Source organism: Sphaerulina musiva (assembly GCF_000320565.1).
Source record: "Sphaerulina musiva SO2202 unplaced genomic scaffold SEPMUscaffold_1, whole genome shotgun sequence".
NCBI lineage: Eukaryota > Fungi > Ascomycota > Dothideomycetes > Mycosphaerellales > Mycosphaerellaceae > Sphaerulina > Sphaerulina musiva.
In genome coordinates this window covers 1,956,477-1,972,959 of record NW_016017383.1, presented here as the reverse complement: position 1 = coordinate 1,972,959, position 16,483 = coordinate 1,956,477, and the positions used below count along the sequence as shown (strand labels likewise).

At 52.1% G+C, this 16,483-nt stretch overlaps 7 protein-coding genes across 7 annotated transcripts; 3 read left to right on the top strand and 4 right to left on the bottom strand.

Annotated features, from left to right (window-relative positions):
- Window positions 1-104: 104 nt before the first annotated feature.
- On the bottom strand, window positions 105-2,150 carry SEPMUDRAFT_76482 (MFS general substrate transporter). The gene is made up of 7 exons (XM_016910143.1): window positions 1,643-2,150; window positions 1,436-1,581; window positions 1,350-1,385; window positions 1,003-1,276; window positions 810-925; window positions 543-738; window positions 105-474 (listed from the first exon to the last, which is right to left on the bottom strand). Exons 1-7 carry the CDS (start codon window positions 2,125-2,127, stop codon window positions 171-173), a joined length of 1,557 nt encoding a protein of 518 aa, XP_016764982.1. The 5' UTR covers window positions 2,128-2,150; the 3' UTR covers window positions 105-170.
- A 495-nt stretch (window positions 2,151-2,645) lies between these two features.
- Window positions 2,646-5,168, top strand: SEPMUDRAFT_129719 (SET domain-containing protein). Its single transcript, XM_016902305.1, has one exon. The coding sequence runs from the start codon at window positions 2,910-2,912 to the stop codon at window positions 4,257-4,259; it is 1,350 nt and encodes a 449-aa protein (XP_016764981.1). The 5' UTR covers window positions 2,646-2,909; the 3' UTR covers window positions 4,260-5,168.
- SEPMUDRAFT_76478 (uncharacterized protein) lies at window positions 4,158-5,859 on the bottom strand. The gene is made up of 4 exons (XM_016910142.1): window positions 5,669-5,859; window positions 5,174-5,442; window positions 4,602-5,048; window positions 4,158-4,529 (listed from the first exon to the last, which is right to left on the bottom strand). The coding sequence occupies exons 1-4, from the start codon at window positions 5,737-5,739 to the stop codon at window positions 4,294-4,296; spliced, it is 1,023 nt and encodes a 340-aa protein (XP_016764980.1). The 5' UTR covers window positions 5,740-5,859; the 3' UTR covers window positions 4,158-4,293.
- A 1,984-nt stretch (window positions 5,860-7,843) lies between these two features.
- On the bottom strand, window positions 7,844-9,699 carry SEPMUDRAFT_145988 (casein kinase II subunit beta). The gene is made up of 3 exons (XM_016903390.1): window positions 9,551-9,699; window positions 8,922-9,167; window positions 7,844-8,844 (listed from the first exon to the last, which is right to left on the bottom strand). The coding sequence occupies exons 1-3, from the start codon at window positions 9,605-9,607 to the stop codon at window positions 8,353-8,355; spliced, it is 795 nt and encodes a 264-aa protein (XP_016764979.1). The 5' UTR covers window positions 9,608-9,699; the 3' UTR covers window positions 7,844-8,352.
- A 202-nt stretch (window positions 9,700-9,901) lies between these two features.
- SEPMUDRAFT_145987 (RIC1-domain-containing protein) lies at window positions 9,902-13,232 on the top strand. Its single transcript, XM_016903389.1, has one exon. It carries the CDS (start codon window positions 10,047-10,049, stop codon window positions 13,197-13,199), a length of 3,153 nt encoding a protein of 1,050 aa, XP_016764978.1. The 5' UTR covers window positions 9,902-10,046; the 3' UTR covers window positions 13,200-13,232.
- A 280-nt stretch (window positions 13,233-13,512) lies between these two features.
- Window positions 13,513-14,232, bottom strand: SEPMUDRAFT_10026 (PLC-like phosphodiesterase; the record flags this gene model as incomplete). Its single annotated transcript, XM_016900503.1, has 1 exon — window positions 13,513-14,232. A coding segment is annotated over one exon (720 nt), but the record flags the coding sequence as incomplete, so codon positions are not given.
- Window positions 14,233-15,525: 1,293 nt separating this feature from the next.
- SEPMUDRAFT_145985 (DUF567 domain protein) lies at window positions 15,526-16,477 on the top strand. The gene is made up of 2 exons (XM_016903388.1): window positions 15,526-15,837; window positions 15,889-16,477. Exons 1-2 carry the CDS (start codon window positions 15,549-15,551, stop codon window positions 16,185-16,187), a joined length of 588 nt encoding a protein of 195 aa, XP_016764976.1. The 5' UTR covers window positions 15,526-15,548; the 3' UTR covers window positions 16,188-16,477.
- The last annotated feature ends 6 nt before the right edge of the window (window positions 16,478-16,483 follow it).

Here is a 16,483-nt window from a genome sequence, read left to right as displayed (position 1 = left end):
GAATGGGAACTTGGAGGTGAGGTGAGGTGGAGTGACGGGGCGCGTTCGACGCGAGGGAAATTTGAGGCGCGCGATTTGAGGACGTGGGGTAGTGGGGTAATGGAGTTCTAATCAATATTTGGTTTGTCTCTGCTTTCTCTTTATTGGAAGTCTGTCGTAGCTCCGGTCATTCATTGAGATTTACTATCGCTCCCGGTCTCCTCTGCACGTGCAGAATGCACACTTTGTGTCCTCTGCCACTGCTGATCACCCATTTTCGTAGTATCAAAGCCGTGCGCCTCCAGATATTCTCGAAACTGAATGTCCTCCTTCTCGATCGTGTCCTGGTTGATCGTAGGCAAGCACCATACGAGAAAAGCGGACACAAAGCACAGGCTGGACGCCACGTAGAAGGGATATTGCCCTGCGCGGACACTGTCTGCCGGCCCGCCAGCATCTTGGATATATGGAAAAATGTACTGGCCAATGAAGCCGCTGCAAGGGTCAGTTAGTCAATCAGTCACTGGCAACACAGGGGAAAAAAAAGTCAGAAAATGGCGTACCCAATTTTGCCACATGCCGCAGCGATCGCATAGTATTGCCCTCGGATGCCAGTCGCGCAAGTTTTGCTCGCTACTAAGCCGATATTGTCTCCAGGTCCCATCTCACCGAGCGCGAGGAAGATTCCGTATACCACTACGAAGCCGCCGATGTTTTGCGGCATTTTGAGGTAGCCGTAGCAGCCCGACATGATGAAGCCTACGAAACGGAGAATTTCATGTGAGCGATTATCTCAGACACGATGTGAGTGATGCCAAGTGGATGCTTACCGACTACACCTTGTGCAACGACAAAGGTCATGAGAGCGCGACGAGGACCCATCCAGTCGGAAGTAAAACTGCCAAAAATGGCTCCAGGGAGGTAGAAGAAATTCACGAGTGCAGACCTGGTAATGAGTAAGCAAGTGAATTGAAAAAGAAGTACTTCCGAGCGATAGTCGAGACCATGACAATATATACATACCAGCCAAAGGTTTGCCACAACGCTGCATCGGGCTGAATCACATCGATCCACGCGCTGGAGTAGATGGAGAATGGATAGGTCAAGAAGTCGTAGATGAACCAGATGCCCGCAACCAGACAAAGGCGAGGGCCATAGAACTTGAGGGCAAGCCAGTACGGGGTCTTGACGTGCACGAAACCCTCACGCGCGAATGACTCTGGCTCCTTCATCTTGAAACGAAGGTACATCAAGCTGAGAGGTGGGACTACACCTAATCCTAAGGAAAGACGCCAGACTGCGACGTGTCAGTGCACAGGCCATAGCCACACAGTTGTGCCTCTTCACAGGTCTGGAGAATTGCAACTTACCCAAACCGAGATTGTTGGGGGCAATGCGCGTAATAACTGCGTACTGTTAGTATGATGACCCGCAGACTCGAGGGAATGGGGGAGACTCGTTCTCATTGGCACTAGACAGCCCACAGTAAAGCCAAAGTCGATCTGGGTATTCGTAAAGAGACAGAACCACCTGTTGCGATGACCCTCCTTGAGTTCGCCAGTCGACTCTGCACAACCTACAGAGCCAGCAGGGTACTCTCCACTTGATTGCGACAGGTATCAGTTGTGCGTTCGAATACTAACCCAAGGTACGCAATACTCACCCGATGCCAATTCCGAGCAGAAAGCGATACGCAGTGAGGGCAGCAATCATTCCACTCAGTGTTCCTCCTGCGCCGTAAGAGCCAGCAGATAAAGCGGCAAAGACGAACAAGATGATGGTGGAGACGAGGAGGGACCATTTGCGCGAGTAGTGGTCGCTTGTGTATCCGAAAACCAATTGTCCCAGAACAGTTCCCGCGAATGCGATAGAGGTAACATTCTGCGCAGCATTGCTGCCAGTATATGCAGTCCCGTAGATGGTCTTCAAGCAGGTATTGACGGGGCCGATGACAGACTGCAGATAGCCATCACTGAAGAGTCCCGCTCCGCATGCAATAGTCGGCCACGAACGCTCCCACCTCGTCTTCTCTGGCGGCGCGAGGGATGAGATGTTGTGGTTGTTGTTATTGTCATTATCGCTGAGATGATTGTTGCTGTCCTTCTCTGAGCCGATGGTCTCGGTGGCGGCAATCTTTTTGTCTGCCATGTCGTGCGGTGCGCCTGTCGCTCGGTAGGCGTGGAGAGTGATGGACAGACAGAGCAGAGTCCAGGTGCAGTAGGTATCTAATAATCTAACTGCTTCTATAGCTATCATGGACCGGCGCAGTAGACCAGGCCGTGTGGGTCCGTCGGTCGCATGCGCTCGCTAGACTTATCTCATTCATGGATCATCATGTCATTCGACCCGAGAGCCGAAGCGTCGTGATCCGGTGTTGCGATTTTTCAGCTCGGCTCCACTGGGCCTCTCGTCTAGGGATTCCCAGCTCGAGTGCAACCTAATCTCGGAGTTGAATGGATGTGAGTGTGGAAGTGGGTGTAGGTGTGGTATCGGATCTTCGGTAGCTCGGCAGGCTCCATCTGCGCCACTGGTAGGACTACCTATAGCCACCAGAGTACAAATATCCATCCCTCATCCTCAAGCACTAACTTACCTGCCGTCTAATAAGGCCAGTACCTTACTTCAAGTCAGTAGGGATAGTATGTTGAGATGCTCACGTCGAGAGAGGAAGACGAACTTAAGCACTGCCAAGACCCGCCAAGCAAAGCTTGCCTCCACCATGCATGCCATGCCATCGGCCATCCCGCTTGATGATGGTGACACGCACGCACACAACACCAAACTGGGAAGTATATACTTGTACCTTACCTACACCTTAGTCTGCTGGCACACCCGTGATCACTACCAACATGTCTGCAACATAGGACAGACGGGCCGATGCATCTACACCAGTCAAGCTTTGGATACCCAAGGTAGTTCTGGTGTCTGCCATGGCGCCCTACATATACCAAACCAGCAATTTCGCCGCGAACAACTGGCTATCTGCCCGTCCCGATCCCATCTCTCTCCTCCGGGGACCATCCTCCCACGTGCAAACCCGATCATCTGGAGAAGGACGTGGTCTCGGCCTCTTCACCACCCGGAGCATCCCCGCATACAGCGAAATTCTGCGCGAAGCCCCTCTAATCCTGCTCGAGCCCACCGACGACCTGCCTCAACTCTACGAGCAATTCATCTCTCTACGCAAACCAGGCTCCGACGAAGCCCTCCAACGCCGCTATCTCGCTTTGAGCCATCAAGAAGTCCCTCAGCGAGATCAGCGACTCCGGGAAAAACTTACCGAGCGGGGATTTGATGCTGCTACGGTCGAAGAAATGGTCTTGGTGGCTAGTATCATGCAGACCAACGCTTTCAATGTCGATGTGGGAAATGGCATGGGCTGCAATTATCGTGCATTGTTTCCTCAAATTGCCAGAATTAATCACTCTTGCGTGCCCAATGCACATGTCTGTTATTATCCATCGTCCACTTCTACCATCACGGCTGCCGAAAAAACCGCTTCGAGTCTTCATCATCATCATCATCGTCGTCGTCAAGAAGGTCGTATGGTCGTACATGCCCTCCGCAATCTCCACGAAGGCGAGGAAGTGCAAATAGCATATTTCAGCATCTTGCTCTCCCGACCCGAACGACAAACTAAAGCGCAAAAATGGGGTTTCACATGTCGCTGTCCCGCTTGCGAGCTGCTGCCAACTCGACATGATAATGCTACTGATGATGATGATGGGAAAAGTATGCGTCGTCACGAGCAAGTGAGAACAGCAGTGGTAGATTTCACCACCAAGAAAACTGCTCTCCTCATGCAGCAGCAGCAGCAGCAGACGAAGAACCATCGCACTTCTTCTTCTTCTTCTTCTGCGGTAAAACAAATTACAAATCTCATCACCTTGGGCCACAATACAATCTCCCAAGTCCTTGACGACGAAGACGACAACGACGACAATCATACCGGAGGATTTCATCCCACCCTCCCAGATCTTTACTCCAATCTCAGCGAATTACAAGCCCGAGCTCTTCTTCTTCTTCGCTCTCGAGAAAGGAAGAGCCGCCCTCATCAACAACATAATGAAGAAGTAGAAAAAGAGGATGTCATATCCTCTCTCCAACTCGCTGCAATCTGGGAAGCGAAATTAACAGGAAGAGAAAGTCCTGCGACCAAGAAGAGATTGCTGCAGCTGGAGAAATGTGCTGCTCGTCAAGACGCTACTACTTGCTCTCCGCGGATAGTGGCTGGTACTGGGATAGGCGCATATGCGATTGAGTGGATGTCTCCTTCATGAGAACGTATTTTTTCATGACCTCGACATCATGACACTACATGCGCTCAAAAGGACCTGCATGAAGCACCCCATCCTCCATTCTCTCCCACACCTTTCTCTCGTCCTCCTCGATGAATGCTCTCTTGTGGACCCCGGCCGCCGCAATCTGAGCTTTCGCGTTCTCCGTCTCGAGTGTCACGTGGAGGGAGACTACAGCACGCTTGCCGCTCCACATGGCATGAGGGACATTGGTCGAGTTGTCCGAGTTGGCATCACCAACCGCATAGATACCTGTTCATTGCACAGAGTCAGCCACGCCGAGACCGCGTCGATTTTTTTGGTTCTGTTTCAGAGACAACCTACCAGGAACGTTGGTGATCATGCCGGCTGACATATTCGCCGCAAGTTTGCCTCCATAGAGCCACACGCCAGCATCCGCACCCACACTGGATTTTTGCTCGCTAGGCCAATTGGTCACAAACGCGGCGCGTTGCACGGGCTCTCCTTCGCTAAAGTTGACTTGGAACAGGTCATGTTCTGGCAGCGTGGCCTTGCTGGGGTCCTCGTTCAGTAGACCGGCGTCCTTGAGACGCTCCACCGAGACAATGGTCCGGTTATCAACAGTTATATTGTGGACCTTGTACCAAGTCTCGAAGCCCGGTAGCTTGCCTTCCACAATTGCACGGTTCTCGGGTGTGTCGGTGCCATTGGCAAATATAATCACATCCTTGTTGAGCGTCAAGGTCTCGAGGGGAGTGTTGCCCGACTTGTCAAGAGGCCCCAGGATACCATATGGCTGATCGGCGTGTTCTAAACGACCGGTTAGCCGCCAATTGCCGCAGGAAGTCGGGCTATGAAAGACCAGCGTCCACGTAGTTGATTGATGTTTGTGCTTGTTTCGGGGCGTGAAGGGGAATCTGTTAATGTGCACTTACCAAAGCCATCACACCACGGGCACCAATAGATTCCCTTGCCCCAGCTTTCCAACAGACCTGGTGGCACAATATCGCGCAGCCCAGTCGCAAGAATAATCTTGCGAGCAGTTACCGTCGTCAGGTTGCCATCAGAAGTAAAGTTGGCTGTGACGCTGAACGAAGTGAGCTTGGCATCTCCAGTGGATTCAATCTTGGTGACAGTGCCGTTGGTCAACTTGACAGTAGGATATTCCAAGATTTGTTGACGGGCTCTCCAGCGGAAGTAGGCACTAAACGCAGATTACTCCAAGGTGAGCAAATTTCTCTCTGGGAAAATAGAGGAATCACAGCCCAGTCTACCCATTCCCCGGAGTATTGCCGCGTCGATCACTTCACTTACGGTGTAACGCCTGTAACAAGCAATCAATAATGGCACATAAACAAAGAAAAATCGCCTCTTCATCAAGCTTCATCCTTCCCACCCCGCCGGAATCAGCCTGATACATGAATGCAAACTTACCATCAAAACCCAACACATCATGAACCCGCCGCGTGTACTGATTCCGGTACTCGCCCGAATCAATCATCAACACCCGTCTGCGGACCCGTGCCAGAGCGCTCGCAGCAGCCAAACCAGAAGGACCTCCACCCACAACAATCGCATCGTAGTCTGCTACCACAGCGGGGGCGGGTCCGGTATTGATGGTATCTTGTGATGCGGGAAGTGCAGATGCCGTCAGCGCAGACGCCAGCGCCGTCATAGCGACGGCGATATTGAGCTTCATTGTTGATGGAAACCCGGGAGGATAGGAGAAGAGAGGTATGTAAGGTAAGGATATGGATGTATGGAAAGGCGATTTCTTGTTGGGGTAGATACCTATATATAGAGAGAGGGAGAGAGAAAGAGAAAGAGAAAGAGACAAAAGAGAGAGAGAGAGAGAGAGACAAGAGAGAGCCAAGTCCGCACAGCTGATGCAGGGCCGAGCAAAACTAGCCACCTTAGGTAGGGAAGTTAGTATATTAAAAAAAAGTCACGCTCGTACCCGGTTCGAGAAGGAAACAGGAAAGGGCGACATCTGTTTTAGTAGGAAGGAGGTAGGAGGTACCCACTTCACCCATCATCTCTGACATACGTCCTTATACTCGTGCAGTAGGCAGCAGCCGGCCAGCGAACAGCGGGAAGGCCCGGCATCTATTCATCGATTGCCCTGTCCTGCCCTGTCCTGCTGGTGGTGATGGTGTGCATGAGCCTCATCATCATCATCATCATCATCATCAGCTAGACCGGGGGAATTAATACATAAAAAAGAAAAAAAGTCATAGGTATCCCGGCCGAAAGGTCCCGTGCTCCCCGAGAAGTGGTAATGACAACAACTCTGAAGATCGAGGTCGTAGCAAGTAGCGGAGGAGGAGGAGGCTGTAACATTCGTTGCCACAGTGTGGCTGGGCCGGGCTGATGATTGGCGACGGAAAGCGAGACCCTGGCAACTGGTTGTCAAGAAAATGTACCTCCCTCCTTACCTCTCCTTACAGTAGGGCGACCAGCTAGAGACCTTTCCACTCGAACTTTACGTGACAGTAATAGCGCTTTCCATCGGCTGAACGCTACCTACCTGACCTATCGTCAGTGAACACGGGCAGTTCCAACAGTAAGACAAATACCATTCATCCAATAGTCCCGACAATTTATCTGTTACATTTTGTAGCACTACCTCCCCTTTCATCGTAACCAGCAAAAGATTCTATCCAGGATACTGACTAAACATGTCTTAGTTGCCCACAAGTGGCGCATGGATACTGACCTGGTTATATAAGGTTGTCTCAGTCCACTCTGGAGCTAAAAAAGATATATGAGGCGTTTGGGAATTGAGATCTACCTAAAACATGGATGCACAGATGGGTAGTACAGGTAGTGGCTTCCTTGGCTTGGCACGGGGAATGGCGAAATACCTGTACCAACACAAGATAGAAAAACCATTGTCAAGATCGTTGGAGATGTATTGTTACCTACCAGACAATTGAACATTCTCCAATTCAACGAGAAAAAAAAATCAATATCTTTTTAGAGGCACCTACCTACCTACCTACCTTACCTACCTCATTCAATCTAGCAAAAACATTGAGAAAAAAAACCCCCCCTCACCCGCTGAGCGAGCGACAAGTACCTGATTTACTATATAGTCGATGTTGCTACAAAGCTTTTCATACAAGGAAAAGAAAAAAAAAAGGACAAACAAGCCGCAATGTCGCACGATATGCTTACGAACAAGGTTATTCCCGTCCCCGGGGAAAGAAGTACCAAATACAAGTACCTCCTACATGTACTCGCTTATCGTATACAGGTGACGTCTTGTGAAGCTTTATCAAGTACAGCTACCTACAGGTACTAAATGTAAGGTAGGTACCAATTCGAAATGTCCGTAGGAGTCTGGTTGTGTATTCAGTGCTCTTGTTCGTTCCTTCTTTTGACATTTTTGTATGAGAGAAACATAAAACTTACAGAATGTGTTGTGAAGAGGATAAGGTACATGCCATATTTCTTGGGCTTGGCTCAGCGAGCTGCCCAAAGTGATCTTGACATAGGAGGTAAGACGGTATTCCCAAACAGAATTGTTCGGATATAAAGCATGCCCGATGCCACGTGGGAAGATGGCTTGACTCTGCAGCAGAAAACGGCGCGATTGCGTAGTGAAAAAGAGAACTGTATTCTGTCTTTGCGTGCTCAAGGTGAACGCTACCTATGCAATATATCCCTGCACCACAATCCATGCTGCTTCTCCAGCCATGACTGCACTCCTCAATCAAGCCAATTCTGATCGCACCACGGGAGGCCGGCGCGATCAAGTCGAGCCTCTAAAGCTCTGTCGCGCCGTCGTTTGTTCTGACCCGATTTCTAGCTGCCTACTCCCCATCTGCCTTCGCTCGCGTGCCCAAGTCAGCGGCATCATCGATAGACAACATCTTACTGAAGTATCTGACTTGTCCAGGCGGGATGGTGAGGCTCAATGTCAAGCAACTGGGAGCACCATCGTGGCACTCGTGATCGAGTACTGTTCCAAGGATGTATACCTTAGTACGTCCTTTAATGAGCGATCGTTATGTTCGTCTGGCTGAGCACAGCCATGATCTTCCGCAGTTACCGTCCTTTCTTCTTGTCAGCTCCACGGGAGCCTAAGAGGGAGCTGTCGTTCATGCCATGTCTACTGCACGGCCTGCGCTGGTTGCATTTCAAACATGTCATCAATACCATCCTGCTGCTCTTCATCCACTTCATCATCGTCCGACTCGATCTCTTCGTCGACCTCGTCTTCTTCCTCAAACCCGGTCTCTATTTGCCTTGCACGGAGGCGATCTTTCATCTCCTCTCTGCGTTCCTCTTGCCATCTCATCAGCGCCGCGCTGGCATGCACTCGGAAGCCATAGATCCTCGGCTCGTATCTGCGCTGCGTCTTTTGTGGCTGGAGCGCTGGATAGACTTGGAAGAGAATGTTGTGAAAAGACGTGCCAAAGTATGCGCCATCTATGCTGTTATGCCGTGACGATTTCGGATTGTAGATGTCCTCACACTTGGCACAGTAGAGCTTCACGTTGGATGTGTTGGGAATATCGTGTTGACCCATGGGCAGGAGATGCTGCGATTCGCATATCACACGCGGGCACTTGCCAAAGACTCCTTGCTTGAATTTCTCCATCTGATAAAAAGGGTCAGTGGGAAGGCGGGGAGGAGAAAGGGACAAGTCAGTTTCGAGCTTAGAATAACGTAACGTACCATCTTTGCAAGACCCCTAGTCGTAACAATATAGCGAGCGTGCACAAGGCCATAGAGATGCCTGGCACTCTTCTCGATCTGTTCCCGCATATCATCGTCGACTTCCATGTCGAAGACGTCGGTGACCAGATCCAGAGCATACTGGTAATATTGTACTTCGGTATTGAGCCCAGTAAGATTGAAACGATCCGTTAAATAGTCCTCGTCAATCTCGCAGAAGTATTCGTTGCCTCGGGAAGAGATGAACTGTTGTTCTCTAGTTAGTTTCAGCACGGCTGAAATTTGACTGGGTCTAGGCACGCTATTGCTCCACGGTGCTTCTTGAACGGATGAAGGCATTATGCGTGATGGCCGCGAGCTTGGTATAGATGGCGGGCTCCAAGGCGTGAACTCCTAGTTTCCAAACCGGTCGAAAGGCATGTTGTGCAATGAAGTCTGAGTGGAGGGGGGGAGGGGAGCGGAGAGCGGGGAGGGTGGTGGAGGGAGGGAGGGAGGAGGGAGTGAGTGAAGATGCGGCGAGGAGCAAGCAAGCAAGCAAACAAGCGAGCGAGCAAGCAAGCAGGCGGCAGCAGGCGAAAAGGAAGGCAGGCAGGGGGCTTCGGTTCGAATCACATCTGGAAGGCACTCACCCAGTCGCGCCAGTAACTCGTGTAGTCGCTGTCGGTGTCACTCTGGAAGTCGTCCATGTCGTCGGCGGCGGGGAGGGGCGGAGAGCCAGGTCCTGCAGGTGTGTGCTTGCCGGCAACTGACTATTCTCAGTGCGAAAGGGGGTGTGCTCCGATCCTGTGAGTGTCCGTGTCTGGTGTCCGTGTCCTTGTATAATGAATGTACTGTTGATTATTCGAGGTTGGCGACAGACTCCGGGCCGCCGGGAAGGGAAGACCGCGTCATTCTTATTCGTGCATAGCCGAAGCTGAGCTGAATAAGCCAAGGCATTTCTTGGGGTAGCTACCCTTACTCTACGTTGTGCTCGTCGAATATTGACGAGCCCAGCCCAGGCAACTGACCCAATTGCACAGCCATCACCTCCTACAGCGCTGCCTGCGAGTGAATGCTCACATGACAGACAGTACGACGACGTCAATACGATGAGACGACACCAACCGCCGTGACTGTGACCCTGCCATGTACTGGCCGATTGGCGCGCCGAACGTCTACTCGCTGTCCAGACACCCCCTCTCCCTCCACGACTCAGCCATTGTGCACTCGGACGATGGACTCCACGACAGTACTAGTAGCGCCTCTGCCTCGACACCCAGCGATGCTTCCCACGAACAGACTCAGTCCGAGCCCGCGCCGAACGGCCGTGCAAAGAGCCCAGACGAGCCCGCGGCACCCGAGGGCCCATCGGCCTTGGACAGCGAAATCGTCGACGCGACCATCTCTCGGGGCGGCAGCGTGTTCATGACCTTGACGAGGTCCTCGCTGATGGTATGGCAGACCAAACCGATTCTGGCTCTGGCGGGAGTGCAGCGCTCACCGCAGTCCATGAAGTCCTATGGTTACAACACGGCCCTGCTGCTAAGGCCTGATGCGCTGCTCGTGGTCGTGCAGACTACATTGGGATATATGATCATGTACTCGATTACCATGGACGCCAATACGCGCGTCTATCAGGTGGCGCTGCCAGAAGCGAGCAGACACCACCGCAAGCAGAGTACCGATGGATACAGTCATTTGCGCAAGCCGAGCACTGTGAATGCAGCGGCAACCTCTGGAGAAGGGGAGGGCATCCGTGAGGTCAGCATACGCTTTCGCATGGTGATCAGGATCGATGCAGGAATCAGTAGAGCATTGGCGCTAGACGACGAGCTCGTAGTAGCTACGCAGAAGCCAGCTGCCCTGCAGTGCATCAAATGGGTAGCTCAGAGCGGAGTGTCGCAAACCAGTACTCAGCTCGTCGCCCGCATGCCATGGCTCGGTAGGAAAACAGCTGTGATTGAGATCATTTACGATCGGCCAATGAATCTCACGTGCTGGATCACAAATGATGGACATGCTTATGCCGTACAACGAAGACACTCGAGCAGCATCGACCCAGAAAGTCCCGAGTGTCTATTCCAGGGCTTTTGCTTCCGGGAACCAGAGGCGAAAGATGGGCATGCGGTCAAAGTTGCCATCAACGCTAGGTTCTCGCTCATAGCCGTTGGCTGCGCAAGTGGGCACATTGACGTTTACCTGGTCAAAGATTATACTGGTAACATACCACTATCGCACAAGATTCAGTTGCCAGTGGGCTCAGCTACAACAGGCAAGCTGACAACGCTGACATACTCGCCCGACGGATACTGCCTCTTTGCTGGATACGAGCGTGGTTGGGCGACTTGGACTGTGTACGGCAAACCATGTGCCAACACATTCAGCATAGATCGAGCGCAATCTGAAGCCAACGACGAGCGTTGGCTTCATGGTGTGAGAACGGCTTTCTGGATAGGCGGAGGCTGCGAATTGGCGTTGTTTCCCTTTGCGGATAACCGGCTGTACGTACTCGACATCGCTCGTAATGCTGCGACTGGTTGCCTCACGCCGGCCAACGTTTCACGGGGCTTGTTGTATTCGACCGACAGTATCATGATCTACAAGGGACATGATGTTCCGGACGTGACCTCCTTGCCGTCCGACATATCTCTCTGGCAAACGGTGCAGGTTCCCTCGCAGTACCTCATCCAACAGTGGCCCATCAAATCAGCGGCAATCTCGTCCGATGGCAAATACGTTGCTGTGGCAGGGCGACGAGGACTTGCGCATTTCAGTGTCGCGAGTGGGCGCTGGCGTACCTTTGACGACCCCCAAGCCGAGCAAGAGTTCACAGTCCGGGGCGGAATGTGCTGGCATTATCACATATTGATAGTCGCCGTGGAAGCCAGCAATCGGTCTGAGGTACGACTCTACTCGCGCGAGAAGGCCCTGGATTACTCGCACATCCAACACATAGAAAAGCTTTCGGCGGCTGCCATATCGACCACGGTTTCTGGAGCCGATTCCCTGCTAGTGTATACTTACGATAACGTCCTGCTCCACTATATCATTGTCATGGGTGGCAGCACGCCCAAACTGGTGCAGGTGGGTCAGATTGGATTCCATGGCATCATCAGAGCGCCACCACGGGTGCGCACGATTAGTTGGGTTCTTCCTGAAGAGCAACTCGAGCACGGCGACCCTTCCCAAGACGTCGCTGCTGCATCGGTGATTTTTCTTGTGGACGGAAAGCTGGTGCTGCTCCAGCCTTCGACGAACGAACACGGCGAGCTCAAATATGACATGCGTGTCATTGCTCAGAACGTGGAGTATTTCATTCTGCTTCGTGATCTGCCATCGGCGGTGACATCTTTGAAAGGTGACGGAACCGATGCTTCGACGCCTCCTCTCAACGGCTTATCACTCGATCATCCTCTGGGACATAGTCTCCGCGATTCGCTGTGGTACTTTGATGGCGCAGGTTTCCACGTGTGGTCAGACATTCAGGATGTCATGGCACGAGCGCCCGCGGAGCTCGGTCGCGACCTGCCTCCTGCCGTTGCCGTGCAACTTGACTTCTCGCCCCTGTCCGCGGTCGTTGGCAAGGGCATCGTGTCTGGCATCGAGGCCGACATCGTTCAGCGTCGAGATGTCAACTTCAGCTTTTTCCGACACGCGCCACGAACGCAACTATTCCTTCCCCAGCTGCTTCGTTACCACTTGACCGAGTTCAACTCGCCCGCAGCTCTCCACCTGTCGAGCTCATATCAACATCTGCCATACTTCTCCCATGCGCTGGAAGTACTCTTGCACGATGTGCTCGATGCAGAAGTGGACGATCCGCCCTCGCCTCCTGAGACAGCGCTGCTGCCGACGGTGCTGTCGTTTTTGTCATCATTTGACTCGTATTTAGACGTCGTGTGCAATTGCACGCGCAAGACCGAGCTGCGCAGTTGGAAGACGCTCTTCTCGTACCTCCCGCCGGTCATGGAATTGTTCGAACAATCTCTCGCCCAAGGCAAGCTCAACACTGCGGCGGGCTATCTGCTCGTGCTGCACGCATTCGAGGAGGATTCCTTCCAGGTTCATGAATTTGCACAGCTGTTGCAGCGAGCTGCAGACGCCAATGACTGGGAACTGTGTCGAGAACTCGCACGGTTCTTGGTGGGGATCGATATCTCTGGTGAAACATTGAGTGCCGCCCTGATGGAAGCAGGCCTCGGAGATGCCTCGTCCAATGATCAAAAGAATCATACTAATGGGACGTCGCGAGGTATTGGGTTCTTTCGAGGACCAGCAGACTACTTCTCAATGGGCTGAAGGTACATGTAGATAGGTCCTGTTATATTCACCCCCCTGCTCATCGTCTACGTTACGACATGTCTATCATTGCGGTCGTGATTGCTCGTTACTCTCATCTCTCAACGCTCTATGCTCTCTCTTTGCAATGCTCTATCTATGCTCTCCTGGGAGTCCTCTCTATCAAGACTGAACTGGCAGTCGGGTTGAGTCGGCGTCGAAACACCCAGAACAAAGTCGTGACAATAATGTATATTCGCAGCATTTCCACAATCGACTTGAAGCCCACCGGTATTATGGGCTCGGCGCTGTACTCATCGTGGCTCTCGCACGCTTCCACGAACATGGAAGGATCATCCGTGATCACGCCGTCGACTCGGCGTCGTATACACCACTCCATCTTATCCTTGTCGTTTACTGTCCAGGCAAACAGCTGTCGTTTATTCTTTTGACAATCGGAAATGAACTTTTTTCCACCAGGAGCCATCAGCATCGGCAAGAGCATATTAAAGCCGACATTGGGGACATCGAAAAAGTGTCGTGCGTATGAAAGCTTGAAACCAATATGTACGACAGGAAAGCCAGGAAGGTATTTCAGTGCTAGTGGTAGGTATTTGGCAGCCCATATTCCGAGCACTATACGCTCATTCCACGGTCTGCTAGGTGGAGGCTCCACTTCAGCGATGGTCGTGCTGATGAGACGCATGATATCGTCCGCGTTGTTGTCCAGCTTGATATCGAGTAGCGTCCAGACCTCATCCTTCTCAGGTTGTGAAAGATAATGTAACAGATCTTTTAACCTAGGCATGTGCTCATGTGGAGCGGCTAGTGTTTCCAAGTCTTTGATCTCGTCCCACGTGCGATCAATGATTTTGTCCTTTTGGCCGAAACATCGCTTTAGAGTCGCGTCATGGCTCAGAACCACGACATTATCTTTAGTCACGTGCAGGTCGGTTTCCAACGCTACCGCTCCAGCATCCAATGCTTTTTCGAATGCGAGCAGTGTGTTTTCTGGAAATCTCGCCTTGAACCCGCGATGCGCAATACACTGCGGCATTCTCCGTTTTTGTCGATCAACCTTCGCTGTTGTGAAGGTCGGTATCGGGAACTCTGTGTCTTCTGACAGCGTCACAGGTGAATCCAATTGTTCCAGACCCGGCTGCAACACCATCGGAGGAATGATGCCCGGTCGTTGCACTGGGGACGGTTCCGCCGCGCTGCCGGTCATCTTGCTATGCGCAGATTGTGGAAGAACGAGGTGTGGTGGGGTTCTCGGTGGCAGGTGGTTAGAAGCTACCTTAGTGGAGAGAGGGATTCGGTGAGGAGAGATGGTGTGTCCATCAGAGACAGATGAGGAGGTGGAGGAGGAGGAGGGGCAGGAGGAGGAGGAGGATGAAGAAAAAGAGGAAACAGCAGCACACACACGTGGACGCCCACGTAGTCACGCCAAACCTGAAGGCACTTCATCCAGACTGTGCAGACTGTTCCAGTTTAGTGGGTGGTGTTCCTGCCGCACAGAATGCCGTCGTTGCCGCTGCCCACATCGGCCGAAGGTTCCTGGAGCAAACTCTGCACCGCCTAGCTTTAAGGTAGGAAGGTACGGTACGGTACATTGGAGTACTTGCCGTCTCCTGCTGTTGTTGTTGTTATTGCTGCAGGCTGCTCCTGCTGCTGTTCGGCTCATTTCAAGTTGCCAAGCTCGATGGCTTCCACTCCGAGTAGGAGATAACAACCTGGAACTTCCTGGAAGTCGTCGTTTCGGTCGACGGGATGCGGTCACTCCCCCCGCCACTGTGCTGAGCACTGGTGGACTGGTGTTGGTCCCTCTTCCGCGGCCAGGCTTCTTGGCACTGCCCTGTGATTGGAGTCCAATAGGTAAGCTTACCTACGAGCCTAACCTAAATTATACAAGATTGGACGCTGTCGCTGCATCACATCAGTGCACATTATACAAGCTACATGTGCCTATGCATTGTGTGTGTGTGTGCAAGTCTTATTCATGCCGACGGCGTTACCGAGCGCGTGGAAACCTCCCAATCAATGTCACGTGACCTCTACTATCGTCTGTGCCGCAGACGAAGCACAAAGGATTCATCAAAGGATGAAGCATACATGTAGGTAGGTACCACCTGACACCTGTATAGGTACTAGGTACTATCAGTGGAGCTGCGATTCCAACGTCACTACGCATGCAAAGCAAGGCGCAGTCGAAGAATAGCATGTTTCTTGCTGCACCAGGTACCAAGTAGAGAAGCTCAGGTTTCTTGTCAAGGCTTCCGTATTTGCCACATGTCAGGTATATAGGCCTTGTCCTGTATCGCCATTTCTCTTCATCGGCACGAATAACGGACTGACCCTGTATATCAAGAAATGGCAGCACTCCCAGCATTTCAGCCTCCACTAGGCCCGCAACCAGCTAATGGACCCCTTTACAGCCCGCAACAAGTAACTCTTGTGCTCCGAGAGAAGGTCTGGTCCTTGTCTGGAGACACGTTCACGGTGCACACTGCAGATGGTGCAAATGTAATGCAAGTGAAGGGGAAGCTTGCCTCTCTTCGCTCCAAAAAGACTTTTACCGATATGCATGGCAACGAACTCTTCGTCCTGGCAGAAAAGAGGCTGAAGATCTTCAAGACTTTCCACGCAGATAGCGCCGCTGGTGCGTACTTTGAATTCGTATACGTGGAAACTTCCGCTGATAGGATCACAGGACACAACTTCGATATCGAGGGTCACTTCTCAATAGGAAGTTCCAAGAGTACCGTCAAATTCGTAAACGCGGCCGACAGGGCGCCTATCGAACTGCAGGTCAAGGGAGATTGGTTCGATCGGAGCGCAACTATTAAGTTGGGCGAGAGAGTTGTCGCCCAAATCATGAGATCGTTCGCGAACGCGCGAGAGATCTTTGCCAGCAAGCAGACTTACTTCGTGACCGTAGCGCCGAATGTGGACTTGAGCTTGATTGCAGCAATATGTGTCGCCATCGATGAGCGAGAGAATGAGAAGTAACGAGCCTGTGAAGCAGTCCGTTGCCGAAACAAGGACCCGCGGCAGACAGTACCAGTGGTACCTTACCTGACGGAAGATGAAGGAGGATAGTGGTAGCAGGTAAAAAAGACGAGAGCACGACTGATGCGTGCCAAGGCGTCTCAGGAGTCTAGGCAGGGCCGGCACGGTTCCATGTGCTCGTGCCGATGCATCATGCACCATCACATCATATCGGATTATATCATCCTGGGCCGAGGTCGGAATGCTCCCGAGTCTGCTTCGAAACCCCGTCCACCACATTTGGTATCAACCACCTA